This window comes from Lentinula edodes, assembly GCF_021015755.1.
Source record: "Lentinula edodes strain Le(Bin) 0899 ss11 chromosome Unknown C8R40scaffold_30, whole genome shotgun sequence".
NCBI classification, from domain to species: domain Eukaryota; kingdom Fungi; phylum Basidiomycota; class Agaricomycetes; order Agaricales; family Omphalotaceae; genus Lentinula; species Lentinula edodes.
Window position 1 is genome coordinate 352,441 of NW_025764336.1, and position 17,536 is coordinate 369,976.

Below are 17,536 nucleotides of genomic sequence, written 5' to 3' on the forward strand. Positions count from 1 at the left end.
GTCACCACGCTCCTCGCTATCCCCGTAGTTGCAGTCCCCCTGATAGCTCCTGCTCCAGATATTGAACGACGAGGTAAGCAATACTGAAAAAAAAAGAGATTTGGCCTTCTCCGTTCACCTGTTGTTGTGAATCAAACTGATCATTCAACGTGGCATGTATATAGACCGCACTGCAACCAGGTTACGTACACGGTGGCGGCTTAAGGTTGGAAATCTTCTATATGCGGTTTAAGCACATCTGGCCATACTTCCGGATTTGGTCTCCTATCAAATTTTACCATCCAGATATCATAATTAGCATTATCGAATAGTTTTAGGAGTTTCATCTAATTTCATTCCAAGTTTTTGGCTGGATAGCCCCCGGATCAACACCTGTGTCTGTCTTGTGTCCATCGTTCATTGGGTTTACTGCTGTCCATACTTCCCAGACGTTGCTGTGGCCATTGGACTTCACATCAGTTGCAAATCTCAGCCTCTCTCTTCATAATAGTATGGTTCATCGCAATCCTTTCGAAAATCCTCAATGTATGTCTTCGAAGTCTTTAATTTACTTATGTAACTCAGTATGCTATACAGTCTGGCAAGCGGGAACTGGATCAAATCGAAGAAAATGGACCTGTCTTGTTTGTGAAGATAATCTTTGGAGGGATTCCAGCGCTGTTCACCGACATGAAATGCGACAGTCTCATCAGCAGGCAGTGAGATATCAAAATAGCCATCCTGAATACATCCAACCCAATCCATTGGCACCAAATCCAGCAACTTCGAGTCGAGTTTCTCCACCTTTACAAGAGCTCCTTGTAGAATTGTCAGAGATCCCGTATGAAAACTCTTCAGTAGACCAAGGAGCACAAGAATTCCTTGACCTCAACAATATGAGAGACTACAACTCTCCAAGACCTTCTGACCCCGCTATATCTTTTCCAATCTCCTTTGATAACACCGAAAATACTCAACTACAGGCTTCTGATGAGCAGCGTGGCATGGCACGTCTTGCTGAGGAATTGCATGCCTGGCTCTTGGAAGATAGTGAATCTGAAGATTCTGAACCAGAGGAACAAGAGCGAGATGAAGTTTATCTCGATGGTGATTTTGTGTTATATTTTAGCTATTTTTCACTCTAATATTCATTCCCAGTGCCTGATGGACTGGAAGAGGTGCTTAACTTCGGAAAACAGAGATCTCGTCGTCGACAGCAATCTGAAAACCCTGCTTGGTTTCCTTGGCCCGATAAAGAGGTTTGTCTCATTGAACTTTCTCATTGCCTGCATATTGTACTCAAGTATATTAGACATGCATTCTTGATATACTTCGGCATCTCCCTCGCTCTCTTTTCTCAGATGCACAGATGGATGTAATTCTCTGGGGCATTGCATCATTCGGAGTTAGCAGTGCTCCTTCCACTGATGCTGCTAAAAGTATCAGCGAATATTTACAAACGCTATGTGGAATTCAGACTGAACGACAGAAAGGTCCACTTGGGCATGTTTACTATATTAACCAGCTTGCTGGCCTTATTCGGCAGGTAGGTGTACCAGTTGTGGATTGTGATTACTGCTATATTTTTCATGTTTTCAGGAGATGGGAAACCCGAAGATTCGACCCCACATTCGACACTACCCAGAAGAAAGCGGGCAACATGTTGAACATGCATGGCAAGCAGAAGCTTGGAAGACCCTTGACTCTGATCTTGCTTCGCCCATGGTCCGCGTCGGTGACCAGGATTTCTACGTGCATGAACTCACCAAATTAAATGACGGCACATTGGTTATGCCATTTCGTTGGTTTACCCGCAGTCGAGGGCTTCCTGGAGGGCCAGAGCAAGAGTTTTTTGGTTTAGCTTGGAGTGTTGAGGTTTACCCAACTTCAGATGGAGGAGGTTATGTAGTGCATCGACATCAAACCATTCAGTTTCCTGCTTCCCAACTTTTGAGCTCCTTCCCATATTTGGTTGAAACTCATGATCTAGATGGAATCCCTAATCCTTGCAACATATTAGGTACATTCATAACCTCCAACTTTTCTGACATTTACCTGACAAAAATGTACCTTTATGGTCTTCAGGAGTCTACATGTCGAGTCATGATCACGAAATTCAGCCATGGTCATTCACTTCAGCAGAACACAACTTTGCAAACCGTTGGAGAGTCCTGGCTAAAGGCCATGAAGTTCTGAACTTCTCCATGTGGCTTTATTGCGACGACACATCAGGCAACGTCTCTAAGAAATGGAATAAACACAATTCTTTCCTTTTCACTGCAGCCGGCCTGCCTCAAGAATATGGCCATCAAGAGAGTAATGTTCATTTTCTTTGCACCTCCAACCTTGCACCCCCATTGGAGATGTTAGATGGAATTACTACACAGTTGGAGTATGACTTGTTAAAGTTTTTTTGTGCTTTGAACGCTGATTTGTACCGCAGGCAGGGCCAGTCTGAGGGAATATGGGTATGGGATATTCAACGCAAAGCAATGGTGTTAATAATACCTGCGGTGTTAGCAATGCTGGGTGATAATCCTATGCAAAGCGAGTTTGCATGTCATGTAGGCCTTGCTGGAAAGTATTTTTGTCGTTGTTGCTTCGTGAAGGGACGGGATGCTGAGGATGAAGTACTAGTCCCTGCCCAAGGATCCCTGCGTGATGATGTATCTATTCAATCAGATGCCTCAGATGTGGGAGAAGAAGGGGGAAAGAAACATGGACGGCGGAAAGAAACTATTCAGGAGCTTGTTACTCGAGCGAAGCGATTTGTTGGGGTACACGTCCTCCCTCTACCTTCTCTATACAAAGGAACATAATAAACTCATTTTAACGCTTTCAGATTAGTGAAACTCGGCAGCCCAAGAAAACCATCGAAACCCTTCGCAATATATTCATAACATCGCAGAAATACAATGGAAAAACTCAGGCGAAAAAAATTGTTACTCAGACGGGGGTAAAAGACACGTTTCTAGAAAGCTTCAATCAACGCATTGTTGCATTTACTTCCAAACTACCAACCAACTCTTCCGCAGATCAGAAGCAGAAACTTGTGGACAATTTTGTAGCTGAGAATATACCATCTGAGCCGAACATCTTTAGCCCAATATGGAGGATTAAAGGTGTGTTATGTGCCTGTTGAATCTATGTGCACATCTTCTTTACTCGAGGACCTTAGGGCTGGACCCACATCGAGATACACCAGTGGAGATATTGCATGTCATACTCCTTGGGTTCGTGAAATATTATTGGCGAGATGCCATTTCACGACTTAGCGACCCTCAGAAGGAGGTTTTAATTCATCGACTATCTTCGATGGATGTCTCGTCCACAGGTCTTTCACCCTTAGCAGGAGAAACGCTGGTCAAATATGCGAAATCTCTCACTGGCCGTGATTTCCGTGCTATTGCCCAAGTAGCTCCATTTGTTCTTTATGACCTAGTTCCTAAAGAGTGCTTCGAGGCATGGCTTGCTCTCAGCGCGCTCATCCCCCTTGTTTGGCAGCCAGTGATTCATCACTTAGACTCATATCTAGTACGTTTTTACCCCTCTACAGCTCGTTGTTGGATTATTAAGTTAGATATTCAGGCCACCCTTGAGCTTGCAATTGACCGATTTCTTCATTGCACAGCCAACTGGACGCCTCGGTGGTTTAACAAACCAAAATTTCACATCATCAAACACCTGCCCATGCATATCCGCCGTTTTGGCCCAGCAATTCTCTATGCAACGGAGGGTTTCGAGTCCTTCAATGCTGTTATCCGTGACCACAGCGTACATAGCAACCACCAAGCCCCTTCCCGAGATATAGGACGTGGCTTTGCACATTGTAGCCGTATTCGACATCTTCTTCATGGAGGGTTGTTCTTTAGCCCTTCCTCCGAGGGTGCTACTACACCACTCACTCAGTCTGCTTTCAGCGACAATGCCGACCATTGGGTTTCCGCAGGTCCTTTGCCCCTAAAGCTTGCAAGAACTGGTTTGGGAAATTTACAAAGTCCTGTTGCACGAGCTTATGGACTGGAGCATCCAGAAGGGGAAAAAATGCAGCCTGGTATGTCTGATTCAGTCCATCGAAGTTGTCTATCTGATATGCATGGACTCTCAGGACGTTGCATCTATAGTAAAGCAGCAAAATTTAACCAGCCTGCTTCCGAGGTCCTCACATTGACAAAACTTCCCAACGCTGTCAGCAGTGCTGATACCCAACAATTCCACCTATATGAGCAAGCAGTCTCTGCTTCACTTGAACGCTACCAAGTTGGACACCATGTAGTTGTTGGAGCTTCCGAAGTCTCTCCTGAACAACTTTGCATTGGAAAGGTGTACGAAATTCTACAGATGTCATCTGGGACTGCAGCTGCGGTTTTACTGCAGCTTTGTGAGCTAGGACCTGTGGATGAAGCCTATAAGCTTCAACGCATCAAACCAGGGGAATGGACTTTGGTTCAAGCAGAGGTTTGACTGCGCCCTCTCACTCACATATCAAGCTGATGTCAACTTTTTTTTTCAGAAAATTCTATGCCCAGTCAACGCCCAGCATCGTTGTAAAGCAAATGGCTGTGATCTCTCCGATTCTCGTCTCGTACGTGAAGAGCGAGAGACCACTCAGAAAAGACTACCTCGTACTCATCACTACAACCATGATGACCTCCTACTCAACACAAATCAGATGCGAAGCGGTGTCTATATTCAAAAATTTCGTCCAGTTATTCAACCTCTTGACAGAGATAAAGCCATTCAAGAGGGTGCCGAGCGAGAACTTCGGTCACACATTCGAAACAAAAACAGAGGAACAGCTGGCATTGGTCCTCAGACACATGCTCGAGTTCACAGCCCACTGGTCCCTCAAGAGAGCTTCTCGCGTGATCAAGACTTGCCCTCGACTTCTCAGAACGGCGCTTTACAGCTTTTGCATTCACCTGGTCCTCAAGTAAATGAGAACCCTGTTCTCCAACGCTTTCTCCATGAACAACTTGTGCCAGTAACTCGTCGCCAAGCCAGCTGTACAAAATGTGGACGTCCTGGGCATAATAGCCGGACTTGCGGAAGAGGAGGTACGCAGCACCGTTAGGTACGAGGTCAAATACTATTTTATTACTACAACGTATGAACGGACTTGTCAAGTTCTCACTATTCGGAGTTGGTCAAGATCCGGGCCGGGTTGGAACGAATGTGGCGCACGCGTCAGTCACGAGTTCTCTCACACTTCGTTGACTCTCCTGCTGATTCTTTCTTGTTCCTTTCGTGTCTGTGTTCTGTAGGTAAGTCGTTTTTGTGCCTCGCTTCCTCGCCCTGCTGCCTATCGCTCCCTTTTCTGCGCAACGGGCAGAACCACAAAAGCTTACGAAGCCGCACACAACGAGTTCACACCTGGACGCGTTGAGAGACGCGCTCGCTTTTGTGGTCCTCTGCTGCGCCGCCAGCCGATTGTGGCATCGATAAGGCCGGTCGTTCGCGGCTCCTTCAGCGAACAGCGGGATCTACAGCAGTTGCCGGCAGCAGTCTGACCCCCCTCCTCCCTTTAGGCTCCCATGTTTCTCCAACTCACAAACGCGTTCCAAAACGGCGTGGACGCTGTGTTTTCTCGCGTCGACGGAGTAGACTTGATGAAGAGGGCCTGTGAGAGAGGCGAATGGGCCAAGGACAATGAAGTGGACCTCTCTGAGATGGAGGAAGATGTAGATGACGGAGATGAAGAAGACAAGTCGAACGGCCCCATATCTTCTATTCCGCCCTCCTTTTCGCCTGCAATTCCACGCGCTACCGGTCCTCTCGCATTCGATGCATCGCTCACGCCAACCGATTCCCCTACACCATCCCCCTCAGCACCTCCTACCACCTACAGCCCTCCACAACGTAGCGGTGCTGCTGGATCAAATCAAAACCCTCCTGTCTCTTCTACTAGCTGGGCGCCGAGTGATGACGCGCCGGCACCACATCGCCCGCGACTGGACAACAAAGCGGATCCTTTCATGGGAGAGGCCTCCGTTCAGCTATCGGGGGGCTTCCGCATCGCATCAGCTCCGCTTCAATCAACACCTGCTCCCTGCTTCTCAGCTGGCTCAGCTCCCTCAGCACTTCTCAGAACTTCCCGAAAACATTCCTTGGAAGATTCCGAGCTGACGTCCGGAGAAATCGACTGTTTCTTGCAGGGGAAGAAGCAAAAACTGCAGGACCCCCGAAATCGGCGCCGTTGTGCCAAACGAGCACTAAAGCGCATGAAATCTGGCGTTCCCCAAGGCCGACAGTTAGCTCATAACCGATACGTATTGCCTAGTCAAGGGGTTACCAGTAGTTTGTGCAGCGAGCACCTCCCAGTTGCTTCGGGGGGTTATATCGGAGTCGATGCAAATTGGTATGGCGCTAAGGTTCGTAGAGAACTTGAAATGATGAAGGAGAAGGGGTTTCAGTTGGTTGAATGGCAAAAAGGGTAAACAGGTCCTGCGTTTCCATTAATTCATCGAATTGACCAGTTTGTATTCCAGAAAAAGCATCCCTCTTACAGATAGCAAGCAGAGAATCTTGGTTTGTATGCTTGATGGCCCAGACGACCCAGGCTACAAAAAGGCGGTCAGTGAAATGACCGAAAGCATCCTCCAGGCCGGTGAAGCCGCCAATTGGACAAGGAGTGAGAGGAGGCACCGACGTGGTGATTTTCCTGCTTTAGCTCGTGGGATCTCATACGGCAAGGGCCAACGCGAGCCCATGCGCCTGGTTGGTGAGCGCCAGGTGATGATGGACAGCCTGCTGAATCAAGAATGCTTTCGGCGAGTTGCAGGCTTTCAAAGCAGTAAGTTCCCTTCAACTTCATGAATTATTCCTGTAGCTTGTGAATGACCTATCTACAAGGTGCTTTCGCGACGTGGTACCCAAAGAATCATGCGGAGCATTTGCGTTTGAATGCTGAACTACACGAAAAGCTACCCCATCTGAAGCGTAACTTTGAGAACAGCGTGTACTTGGGCATGACTGTCAACTTTGGGCCTTCAACTTGGACCCACATACACACTGATTCGAAAAACGATGTACGAATTCCTTGCGCAATAACCACCGGAGGGAGATTCAACCACAAGGCAGGAGGACATCTTATCCTCTGGGACTTCAAACTAATTCTAGAGTTCCCACCTGGTGCTACGATCTTGCTGCCGTCTGCTTTAATACGCCACTCTAATCTGCCAGTAGCAGCTGGCGAGACCCGCATATCAGTCACACAATACTCTGCTGGGGGTGTCCGTCGATGGTTGGAGTACGGCGGAAGGACCGAGGATGAATTCCGGCAGCAGGACCCCGAAGGCTTTGCAAGGGCATGGGCTAAACGTCGAGAGAACTACAAGGAGGGCATGGACCTTTTTTGTACCTTAGAACAACTCAAGTCGCGTACTGTTTGAATGAATACGACCTCTGTATTGAATGGCTGCATAAACTACATATCTAGCAATTTTTGTGCGACCGTTTCCCGGAATAATTTATCTCGAGCAACATGAAAGTCCTGGATGTTTGATTCTAGGTCTTTCTTCAAAGACGGCGGCAACTTCAACCCCATGTGAGGCTTCAGAAGCATAAGAGCCTCATCTTTAGCAGCCACAGGGTCATGCTCGTTGAGCAAAATGCGTGCCGCTTTTCCACGAGCCAGCTTCTCTTGAGCCAATTGAATCTTCAACGCCTCAACTCTTTTCACTTGTTTCGACGATTCCTTCTCCAGGTCTTCAATCCGATTGAGCTGCTTCAAGTGCTGCTCTCTGTGGCGAATGTCGGCCTCAAGGTATGATTCAAAGAGCTGAAGTCGCAGCTCATTGACCATGTACGAGTGCTTCTTGTTGTGGATAACTGACTGGGTATGGAGTTTCCGGTTCTCAGCAATTTCATCCTCGATTTTGAGGAGGTACCCCTGAGTATTTCGCAGAGACGACAGAATGTTGGCTTTGGATTCATTTTCCTGCACATTGATTGAGAGCCTGATGCTGCGAATGAACCTGTCGAGTGCATAGATCTGTGATTTCTGCTTGCCCACAACAGATTGTTGGCTAAGTTGACTGGCGGATCCATCTGGATCATCGGTTTGCATCTCTACACCCTGGTGAGCGTCTGCATTGGACCGTTCAGTCATGAACTGCATCTTACCTGCCACTAATTTGTTTTTGTTTGAATCGCTCCAGAAAATGAGAGCTGTGCCGTCCATGTTGCATGCTGCAGAAAGAGACGCCAAGTACTTTGGTGAGGCTATAGAATCAATGTCTCCTGATGGGCTGTATGAGTTGATAAGAGAGACAGTCAAGTTTTATTAACCAAAATCGTACAAGCCTGCCAGTGTCAGTACTTCGTCGAAGGTCCCTGGTATGAAGGCGCTATCCGCTTCCCTTGTGACATCTGGAGATTCCTCAGTTGGAGTAATGTCCATATTGGAATCGGCGTGGTTTTTGTTGGCCAAGATAGGCGCTTCACGACAGGTCAAAAAGGGGGCAGCGGGGCTTGAGTCAGTTAATGCTGCACGTGTTCTGACTGGAGCTTTTTTTTTTCTCAAAACCCGCCCTTCCCCTCTTCTGCCATGAGCTTTCATTTCTCACCGACAACTGGAGGTCTCGGAACAATCACTACAGCTACTACCCCGAGACTTGCTTCTCAACCAATCTCACAACGTGTCGAAAACCACCCACCAGGGGTGACGGGAATCGCACCAAGGCCTTCAAGAGAACTCTCAACGACACCACTCAGACCATGGACTCCTTCAATTGGAGCTCCAATTGAAAGACAAGGCGGCAATACTGGCAGCTTTACGGCCCATAGCACATTTTCCCAAGTGCAAGATTTGCCTGCTCCTGGCCGAGGACAAATTTTCTCTGGTATGGAATACATATACATCATAGGTCGTCCATATGAACTGCTTACTGCCCCAGATGAACACAATGAACGCGCTCAGAGTTTGTCAAACACGTTATCTTTTTTTACGAACACTGGCTCTAGACGCTCAAGCATGGGTAGATTTACTTGGCTATATCAAGATGTTGTTAATATTCTCCTTATTCCAGGTTCAATTCCAGATGACGTAGATGGCCTTAATCAGCCAGATATCCACTCCCCTTTACCGGCTTTGAACAGGAGCAATACTCCTGTATTTGCAAACCGCATGCGAGCTAACCCCAGGCCAGAGCATGAAACAACAGCGTTGATGACATGGGTTGACGAAATCAGACCGCAATTCACACTCGAACCCCGCCAAGTTCGTGAACTCAAGGGCATGGTTATGGTGTGTCAATAGAACAACATTTCAAATCCGTCTGATATTTCTGTTTAGGTTGCTCCTTCGGTGGAAACAGAGCCGTTGAAACTTCATCTACTTACTCACGCTGCAATCTGCCGCTTAGAAAATAAAAGCAATGCAAATTCAGACACTGCATCTGTCAAGGAAGTTGTTGACAGTGCCATGAAGCAGCTCTCGAAGCACATAGAAATCCCCAGCACCTCTAAAGTATGTTATCTGCTTATGTATTAACGTCTCTGAATCTATATCTTGTCAGGAAATTATACGTACCCTAGGCCGTGATGAGTGTGCAAACCCTGCGCGATCCTCTTATGGTGACGTCGGCAAGGCTGTTTGGGTGAGTTATGCCTGGGATATTTTCGCAACGTTGTTAATTTTCTGCTAGGCGAGGTGCAAGGCCGAGGCAGATGTCCATGATTTCAGCGTGTTCCTTTCAAAGACTACGCATGAAACGGCGTTCAAGAAAGTTGCAGAGGCAACAGGAAAAAAAATGCTGCAGCAATTTCGGGATGATGTACGTCGGGTTCCCATTTCCATGTATCCTTTTCTCCATGCTCCCCAGATTCTGGCTACCATTGTTGTTGACGAGAGCGGACGGAAAGAGCCATTGAATTTAGAAAAGGCAACACACATCCTCTGCAAGAAATACGTCAAGGGAGGAGGCGGCGGAACATTGCATCAGTTTCGTTTTGCTATGATTGTGAGTTTGTAAGTTCTACATTGCTTGGCTTCCACTGACTATTGTTTTTTGAACTGGAAGCGTCGTTTCATGCGTGAATCTGAATGTGAAGAGGAGGGTCCAGTTTTAAAGAGGCGCAAAATTGGAAATGGAGGGCGACAGACGCAGGACGAAGCGTTCTGGGGCCGGTTCGACAAATACCTCAAGGAGAAGATGGATGAATTTGGGATGAATATGAAGGACGACAAATGGAAGGAGTGAGTGAGCCTCGACTATATTTGTGCAGTCTCCTGAAGGGGTAAATCTAGATATCTAACGGAGACAGTGCAAGCTGACTGGCAAAGGTTCGGTGAACCCAACAACAGCCTTCTTCCTGCGCTTCCGCTCGTTTTCAACAGCAACGGTTTCACTGCGGTCCGTGTTCCTCTCCAGGACATACATGATACAAGCAACAGCGGTGGAAGTGGAATTGCTCAGACTGCCGGAGAAACACTCATTGGGCAACAATCAGACTATGACCATTTCTAGCCACCTCGTCGTAATTTGTTGTGTAGTTTCTATTGAATAAAAAGAATTATTCGAACAATTTTAACGGGACTGAAATGGGGAATTTCGGATTTTCACGGAGGCTTTCTGGGAAGAAGGAATTATATGGAATGCAATTCCTTGTTCAGACCAATTGCATTTATGTATGGTATTCTACATATGGAAGGATATCGAACTGAGATGGACTCCAGTGCATATCTGGCAATTTACACTGAGACCACCACTCAACCTTTTTGGATTAGGATCGTATTCAAGCTCAGCTCGAGACCGTCATCCCAGAGATCATCTTTAGATGGTCTACTTCCCTGACTGTGTATTGTGCTGGCAGCCAAATCCATGGGCCAAGATAACTCGCGCTACGTTCCAATCAATCAACAAACGGCGCTCAACGCAAAACTATGGTTCACCCTTTTTCTTGGTCCGAACAGAGGCTATGAGGTTGTACACAACTCCAATCCTTTAAAAATCACACAAAATATCGCGAGCCCGCGGTTGCACTCGGGCAGAATCGATAGGACTCGCTTGTTACAGTTGAGGCCAAATTCCGAAGCACTTGAGGGAATCCTCAGCGATGAGGATCTTCGTCGAGAGATAGTTTGGAGAACTATAGGAGATGCTCAGAACCTCATAGAAGCTATCAAAAAGATGAACCCCGAGTCCACAGTGCTCGAGATTACGGATGATTTGAGCCATATTGCTGCTAGCTTCGAATATCTCACGTTGGTCAAGAACAATTATGTTAACCCAGTCTTGAAGGCGGAGGATCTGACGCAATGGAAAGAAATACTTCAGAAGATGAGGGCTTTGAGGTCTGAGGAGAAGTCATCTTGATGGTGTTCTTTTTTTTTTTGATTACTCGCCTGTACTGCGAAACGCGTTACATAAATGTATTCTTCTGAAACAAATACTCAATCTAGGTTCATACTCATTGCCTCCCTGTCATCTGAGCTCAATTGCGCCCACTCAAGTGTGTGGCGGTAGACATAGGTTGAATCGAGGTTGGTTGGGGAGATGGAGTGCCGGTAGGCAGAGATAAGTAGGACAGGGCAGAACCCTATTCTGATTGAGTATCCAACGAACGTCCCGTATCCATTTTCCTGTCAATGGTTTCCTGCCAAAAGTCCTCTTTCCTCGTTTTCCATGAGCACAATCCTTTTTGTTTTTTGATCAAATATTACCCACAAATCCCTTGTATTCCAGTAAATTGAAAAACCAGAGGTGAGTCGAGAAAAACGTTGAGCAGATGGCCGAGGTGCGCAAGGCAAATGTTGTTCAATTTCCAGTCCGGATCCAAAGAATTTAGAAAGGGCCTCGTTCAGAGACATTTTGTTTATGAATTTGGAGCAGATGGAGGTGGGAAAGCCAGGGAGGATAAACAGATACACATAGCTCTTTGTCAGTCGCTATATTAACTTTTACCCCCTAGCAATGCACAGCCTAAGTATCTGGACTCCAAGGATCGAATGGCTGAAGGGGGCGCGAATTGCTTACCAGGAAGGATCGTTGATGCCGTGTGAGAGAAAGTGCATGTGTGTTGTGGTATGGTATGGTACTCCATGATCTTTTTGAACTCTTCATTAACCGCAAGTAAGTAAGATTAGTACTAAGGTGCGGGGAGCTGCAGCAACTACCTAGGCTGCCCCTAGACTCTCACTCGGCTCCGTTCGTCATTCTCGGTCATGATTGTATGTCCGTGTGGGGTGATGTAGCTGTAGGTCATGGGGATGTTGTGATATGGTGTTGTAGTGTAATTATACGTGTCCGGCCTTGCAGGCCTCAATCAAAGAGATAGATAGATAGAGAGAAAGAAAGAAGAAGAAACAGGAAAAAAAGGAACGGGTACTCCATGATCCAAGGCACAGTACTACCGGCAGCGGTAGCAGTATGTTCAACAATGTTGCGAAAGATTCTTGATGCATGACAGTCCATGAGAAGGCGAAAATTTCGACAGCCTACAGTTTCAGTGAGTCGAGTCTTCGTAGGCAGGCGTAGCCCCGGACATATTGTGAACCTAGATTTTCAAACTTGAAACTGGGCTCAAGATATGGCTTTCTATCTTCTATATTTGCAACGTTCTCGAACTCTTGACGCTCCTCGTCAAAGTTCGTCGAAGTTGCGATCCAAGAGTCGACTGCTAAGCGCTAAAGCGCTTAGTGTGGTTACGGTCACCAGTCAATCCGATTGAACCACAACAGTTCGATGAATTTCCTCAGATTTCCTCTCAGTATCCTTTCTAGTGTATAATAGCAACAACAGTGGTCATATAGTCGCATCGATGTAAACGCTTTGACGCTAAACGGCCAGCTGACCTCGGGATCGCTCGGTGAGCGTCCTAAGTTTTTACCTTTTTCTTCTAAAAAGTTAAAAGTTATTAGCCCTTGCGCTAGCCGTCATTGGAGCTTCTCCCTCCTAAACATCAGTCACTGCCGTAGTTATCGGATTGGACTGAAGGCAGGCATTGAAGCTTCGAAGTCTGAGGCAAATACTGAAATGCTAAGACCGTTCTAGTTGAGACTGGCTACGTATTCGGATTATTCGGATCCACAGTAATGCATGTGCACCCTATATAAAGGACCACTATTTCGTTCGAGAGTTCAGAGCAAACGTCCGAGCCAAAATCTCACTCAACTCACAAACAAACGGTAGGTCTCCTTCCCCCGATTTTCTCTTCAATTATTCACAATCATTCGACTATGCTCAGTCTCAAGCAATGACTCGTTCCTTTGTCACCCTTCTTGTTCTCGGTCTCTCCTCTTGCATCTCCGGTGGTGAGTGTTCACGTACTCACGATATTGGGAATGTCATGGATAACTGTAATAGCTCCTACGACATTGACATCGAGGCAAAGTAGTAGCCCACTCTCCGGAAACTGGACCAATGAACTTGGGTCGACTATGATTCTAATTGCAGACCAGAACGGTGGTCTCAGTGGGCAATATAACTCGGCAGTTGGGAATGCGACAAATTTCTATAACCTCACCGGGCGGTTTGATACGCTCCCGCCTTCTGATGCAGGTATTTCTGTTGGCTGGGTGGTGGATTGGAAGAATGACCTCCTCAATGCTCATGCTGTTACAACCTGGAGTGGCCAATACTTCGACAACGATAACGTTGAAACAATTCTCACCCAGTGGCTCTTGACCACTAGTTCTAGTCAGGCTGATGTCTGGGAGTCAACTCTTGTAGGACATGATGAATTCACTCGTGCTGAGATTGAGTAGGCACGTTGATCATTGATTGTGTCACCAGAGCACTTACTCTAAAGAAATAATTGACCGAACCTTTTCCAGATTCGTTCAATATTGTATAATACTGTTTGTTCCCCTGTTTGGTAATTTTACTTGTACTATCGCTATTCCATTTTTGAGTCTTATATGGTGACCGATGATCTCAGGAGCCTCTCCCCCTTCTCCTCCCCCAGAGTTACGATCTTCGATGAAATTTGAAAAAGACAATCACAAGTCAAACAGCTATGGCGTCAATCTTGTCAATTTCCGAACTTGAACACAATTTTATAGAAGCAACTTAACAAAACCATATACATTGTTGAAGGTCAGCATGTCAGCTCCTATTGATTTCCCATGCACATCAGTCCTGGCCATCAGACTAGGCCCCGCTTTTAAGTTAATCAAAATCACGAATTACTGTCGTAGGCCCGTAGCCTCCCGTAGCTCTATCGGACTAAACCAAAGGCAGGCACTGAGCTTCATGCTGAATTCTACACCGCTCTAGCTCAGGTTGACTACATATTCGGATCCACGACTGGATCTACGTCCTACCATATATAAAGTGCCCCTGGGGATATGCCCAAGCAAAATTGCACTGAATTCACAAGCAAACGGGTAAGTCTCCTTCTAACTCCTTCCAAGAACTCCCTGATTTTTTCAAGTCCATCCATTCATGGTCATTCTGTCCAGTCAGGTTCAGTCTTAAGCAATGGCTCGGTTCTTTGTTGCTGTTCTTCTTCTCGGCCTCTCTTCCTGCATCTCCGGTGGTGCGTGTGTGATTCTCTTTATCATGATGTTTGCCAATTTTCTTACTCAATGATATATATCCGAACCCATAGCTCCTGGCACTACAGCATCGACATCACCACAGAGTCAAATCAGAAGTCAACTCTCTGGAAACTGGATCAACGAACTTAGCTCGACCATGACCGTAATTGCAGACCAAAATGGTGGTCTCAGTGGGCAATATAACTCAGCTGTTAGGAACACTATGGATTTTTATAACCTCACTGGGCGGTTTACCGTTTGATATGCTCCCGCCTTCTGACGCAGGTATATCTGTTGGCTGGGTGGTTACATATAACAACGAGCAATGCAATGCTCATAGTACCGCAACTTGGAGCGGTCAATACTTCAACAACATCAGTGGTGAAATGATTCAGGCCCCCAGAATCTTTTGCAGCGGACGGTATAATTTCGCGTTCCGCCGGTGCGTTCTGCGTTCCGACGGATTTGCGTTCAAGTTCGTTGTGTTCATTTAAGTGCGTTCACGTTCAATATAGCTGCGTTCATGAGGAATATTTATCATATTTACTAAACTATTCCCAAATATTTAATCTATTTTTCTGGAGAGTACATCCATATTATTACAGTCAAATTTGAGCCCAAAAAACATGATCTTGAGATGAATTCTCCACCAAATCATTCAAAAATTAGTGCAGCATAGAGTGATAGAGGGATTCAAGTGTACCTCATAGTGCTTCCCATAGGTAAGATTGTAAGATTGCTAGTTAGCACAGTCTTAAACACTTCTCTCTTGTTCCACTTCTTATTTTCCAACTAATGTCCAGAGGCCATTAACGTCGAAGCTACCCCTTACGTCGAACTACGTACTGCTTCTCTGTTACAACCACCATCACTCGAGGATGTTCACCTCTAACCCCCATTTCCCGGGACCTCCCTCCCAGGAGCTTACATGTTCGAGACCCACCTCAACTACGACCTATTCGATCTTACGTTGACGTCCTAGCGAGTACAACTCCTACTACGCAATGCTCTTACGCCTACTAGGTTCCCGTTACTTCTACCTCCCCTCCCTGGACTTTATAGGAACCCCTTCAAGGGTCATATCTCTCCATCCCAGCCACTACTAGGTCATTCCTATCCTCGGTCGCGGTTCCCGTAGCTCCCTTCGAGCTCCAGCCTGCTCCTAGCACGCTACAACGTAAACTCACTATACCAAAACCTACCCTAAGACCAATTCTGACCCAGGTCTTACAGTCTCCTCCTTCCCTCATAGCTGATCTACCACATACATCATCCCCATAGGTGCTCATAATAGTATATTTCTCACCCTGTTGTCTCCTTTGGATTCATCCTTTGATGAGTACAATGTCTGGGTATCGTGTGGAGGGTACAAAGTTGTTCACCTATATAAATGTGGATGACACTTCTCCCCATCACTTGCATTAGGTCATCCAGTCCTCAGTTGCAGCTCCTATAGCTTCCTTCAAGCTCCAGCCTGCTCTACCTCCATGCAATGGATAAGCAGGATCAAGGAAGACATGCAGTAATTTGTGATTAAATGCAGGATGCAGTATCTGGTGTAGATTTTGAGACTTGATCTCTCCTTGTTGAGGTATACTCTGTACAAGTACGTGTAAGGAAGAGTTAGCAAGTAAACAGTGTTATTACATGATACTGTACAGTAGGTATATAGAGTACATGGGACAGCATCAACTCCCTCAGTTGTTCCAATACCAACTGAGGTGAGCCTGTCTACGACTGCTATTTACAAACACCATACTGACTTAAGTAGTTTAACTTACACTGACACCTCTGAAGGCTGTTAATAATTGAGAATGATAAGCCTTCTATTTTTCCTTGATTATGCTGTTAAGGAAGGTACTCTATACATTCAAAGAACTTGGACATTTCCCTTTCTGTAGACAGTGTTATGAGTAGGTACTATACAGTTGTAGTTAGATCATGCCAGCAGTGTCTTCAAGTCCCTCAGTTTCTTTACAGCCAACTGAGGTGAGCTAGATATAATAAAACTCACTGTAAGCTCACAGTACTAACATAGCATAGACCCCCACTTAGAAGGTACCTACAACAGGGTTGCTTTACAGCCAACTGAGACTCTCACTTAACTTAACATATGCAGATGCACACCAATCCATGGTGGTGATGCTGTACTCTATTACAGGACTCATAAATCATGCATAAAAATAGATAATAAAGCCACTTAGAGGAACAGAATATAACATTTTGAAGACTAGTATCTGACACTAATAGTGCAATGACAGAGCTAAAAATATCAGAACAGTAAGCTTTATCAATAAGATGCAACCAGTTCCTCTCAGAGTGTAATCACACTGAGGACCTGGTCAACAAACATTAATGCAGTCATTGATATTCAAATATATAACTGAAGACTCAAAAATTGCAATCCAATCTTGAGTGGAGCTGGAACGCATCCGGAACGCACCTGAACGCATGGAACGCAAGTGAACGCCAAGATTAAAAATGAACGCATATAAGGTGAACGCACCTGAACGCATATGGATGCAATATCAATTTATCAAATTTGCATTCATAAATTGATTGCGTTCCAAGTTTACATAAATATTGTTAAATTTCAATGTTTTGACTCAAATGTAACTATTGTTCCACTATTTATTCCATATTGTACAGTCTATGCATACATTAAGTATAGTACAATTGAACACTCAAAATCATATTATTGTACATAATGTAATAATTATATGAACGCTTATGAATGCACGAAATGCGAACGTGAACGCAGAACGCACCGACGGAACGCAAAATTCCACCTACCACTTTTGCAGAACCCTGCCCGGCCTGATGCCCTAATTGACGCTATTTCGGACCAGGACTGTCACGTGAAATCAATTTTTTTCTCCAAAATTTCCTTTAAAATTCAAATGTTGATGTTCTTTTTTCAGTACTCAAAAAAATTTTTGCTCGGTGCTGGTGCGCCGACTCCTGCCGACTCAAATGATGCTATAAATGGACAAGGACTAAGGATTTTGACTGAAAATGACATTATTTTAGGACCAGGAAATCACCAAAATCAGGTCCAAAATGACGCTATTTCGG

At 45.7% G+C, this 17,536-nt stretch overlaps 8 protein-coding genes across 8 annotated transcripts; 7 read left to right on the top strand and 1 right to left on the bottom strand.

The window, feature by feature from the left end:
* Positions 1-1,178: 1,178 nt before the first annotated feature.
* Positions 1,179-4,443, top strand: C8R40DRAFT_1203381 (uncharacterized protein; the record flags this gene model as incomplete). Its single annotated transcript, XM_046233137.1, is given in 8 exon segments — positions 1,179-1,238; positions 1,292-1,525; positions 1,579-2,056; positions 2,068-2,371; positions 2,423-2,756; positions 2,822-3,101; positions 3,158-3,513; positions 3,568-4,443. Coding segments are annotated over 8 exon segments (2,922 nt in total), but the record flags the coding sequence as incomplete, so codon positions are not given.
* A 52-nt stretch (positions 4,444-4,495) lies between these two features.
* Positions 4,496-4,687, top strand: C8R40DRAFT_1000051 (uncharacterized protein; the record flags this gene model as incomplete). The annotated part of the gene is made up of 1 exon (XM_046222740.1): positions 4,496-4,687. A coding segment is annotated over one exon (192 nt), but the record flags the coding sequence as incomplete, so codon positions are not given.
* Positions 4,688-6,447: 1,760 nt separating this feature from the next.
* Positions 6,448-7,370, top strand: C8R40DRAFT_1052115 (uncharacterized protein; the record flags this gene model as incomplete). Its single annotated transcript, XM_046224742.1, has 2 exons — positions 6,448-6,772; positions 6,832-7,370. Coding segments are annotated over 2 exons (864 nt in total), but the record flags the coding sequence as incomplete, so codon positions are not given.
* A 35-nt stretch (positions 7,371-7,405) lies between these two features.
* Positions 7,406-8,380, bottom strand: C8R40DRAFT_1173444 (uncharacterized protein; the record flags this gene model as incomplete). The annotated part of the gene is made up of 2 exons (XM_046232019.1): positions 7,406-8,228; positions 8,280-8,380. 2 exons carry the CDS (start codon positions 8,378-8,380, stop codon positions 7,406-7,408), a joined length of 924 nt encoding a protein of 307 aa, XP_046083790.1.
* Positions 8,381-8,527: 147 nt separating this feature from the next.
* C8R40DRAFT_1071615 (uncharacterized protein) lies at positions 8,528-10,448 on the top strand (the record flags this gene model as incomplete). The annotated part of the gene is made up of 8 exons (XM_046226351.1): positions 8,528-8,822; positions 9,009-9,226; positions 9,275-9,448; positions 9,498-9,578; positions 9,627-9,755; positions 9,804-9,941; positions 10,002-10,177; positions 10,229-10,448. 8 exons carry the CDS (start codon positions 8,528-8,530, stop codon positions 10,446-10,448), a joined length of 1,431 nt encoding a protein of 476 aa, XP_046083791.1.
* Positions 10,449-10,802: 354 nt separating this feature from the next.
* Positions 10,803-11,297, top strand: C8R40DRAFT_1173446 (uncharacterized protein; the record flags this gene model as incomplete). The annotated part of the gene is made up of 1 exon (XM_046232020.1): positions 10,803-11,297. The coding sequence occupies one exon, from the start codon at positions 10,803-10,805 to the stop codon at positions 11,295-11,297; it is 495 nt and encodes a 164-aa protein (XP_046083792.1).
* Positions 11,298-13,264: 1,967 nt separating this feature from the next.
* Positions 13,265-13,687, top strand: C8R40DRAFT_1051933 (Avidin/streptavidin; the record flags this gene model as incomplete). The annotated part of the gene is made up of 1 exon (XM_046224736.1): positions 13,265-13,687. One exon carries the CDS (start codon positions 13,265-13,267, stop codon positions 13,685-13,687), a length of 423 nt encoding a protein of 140 aa, XP_046083793.1.
* Positions 13,688-14,402: 715 nt separating this feature from the next.
* On the top strand, positions 14,403-15,076 carry C8R40DRAFT_1071618 (uncharacterized protein; the record flags this gene model as incomplete). The annotated part of the gene is made up of 4 exons (XM_046226352.1): positions 14,403-14,460; positions 14,533-14,652; positions 14,747-14,903; positions 15,067-15,076. 4 exons carry the CDS (start codon positions 14,403-14,405, stop codon positions 15,074-15,076), a joined length of 345 nt encoding a protein of 114 aa, XP_046083794.1.
* Between the last annotated feature and the right edge of the window lie 2,460 nt (positions 15,077-17,536).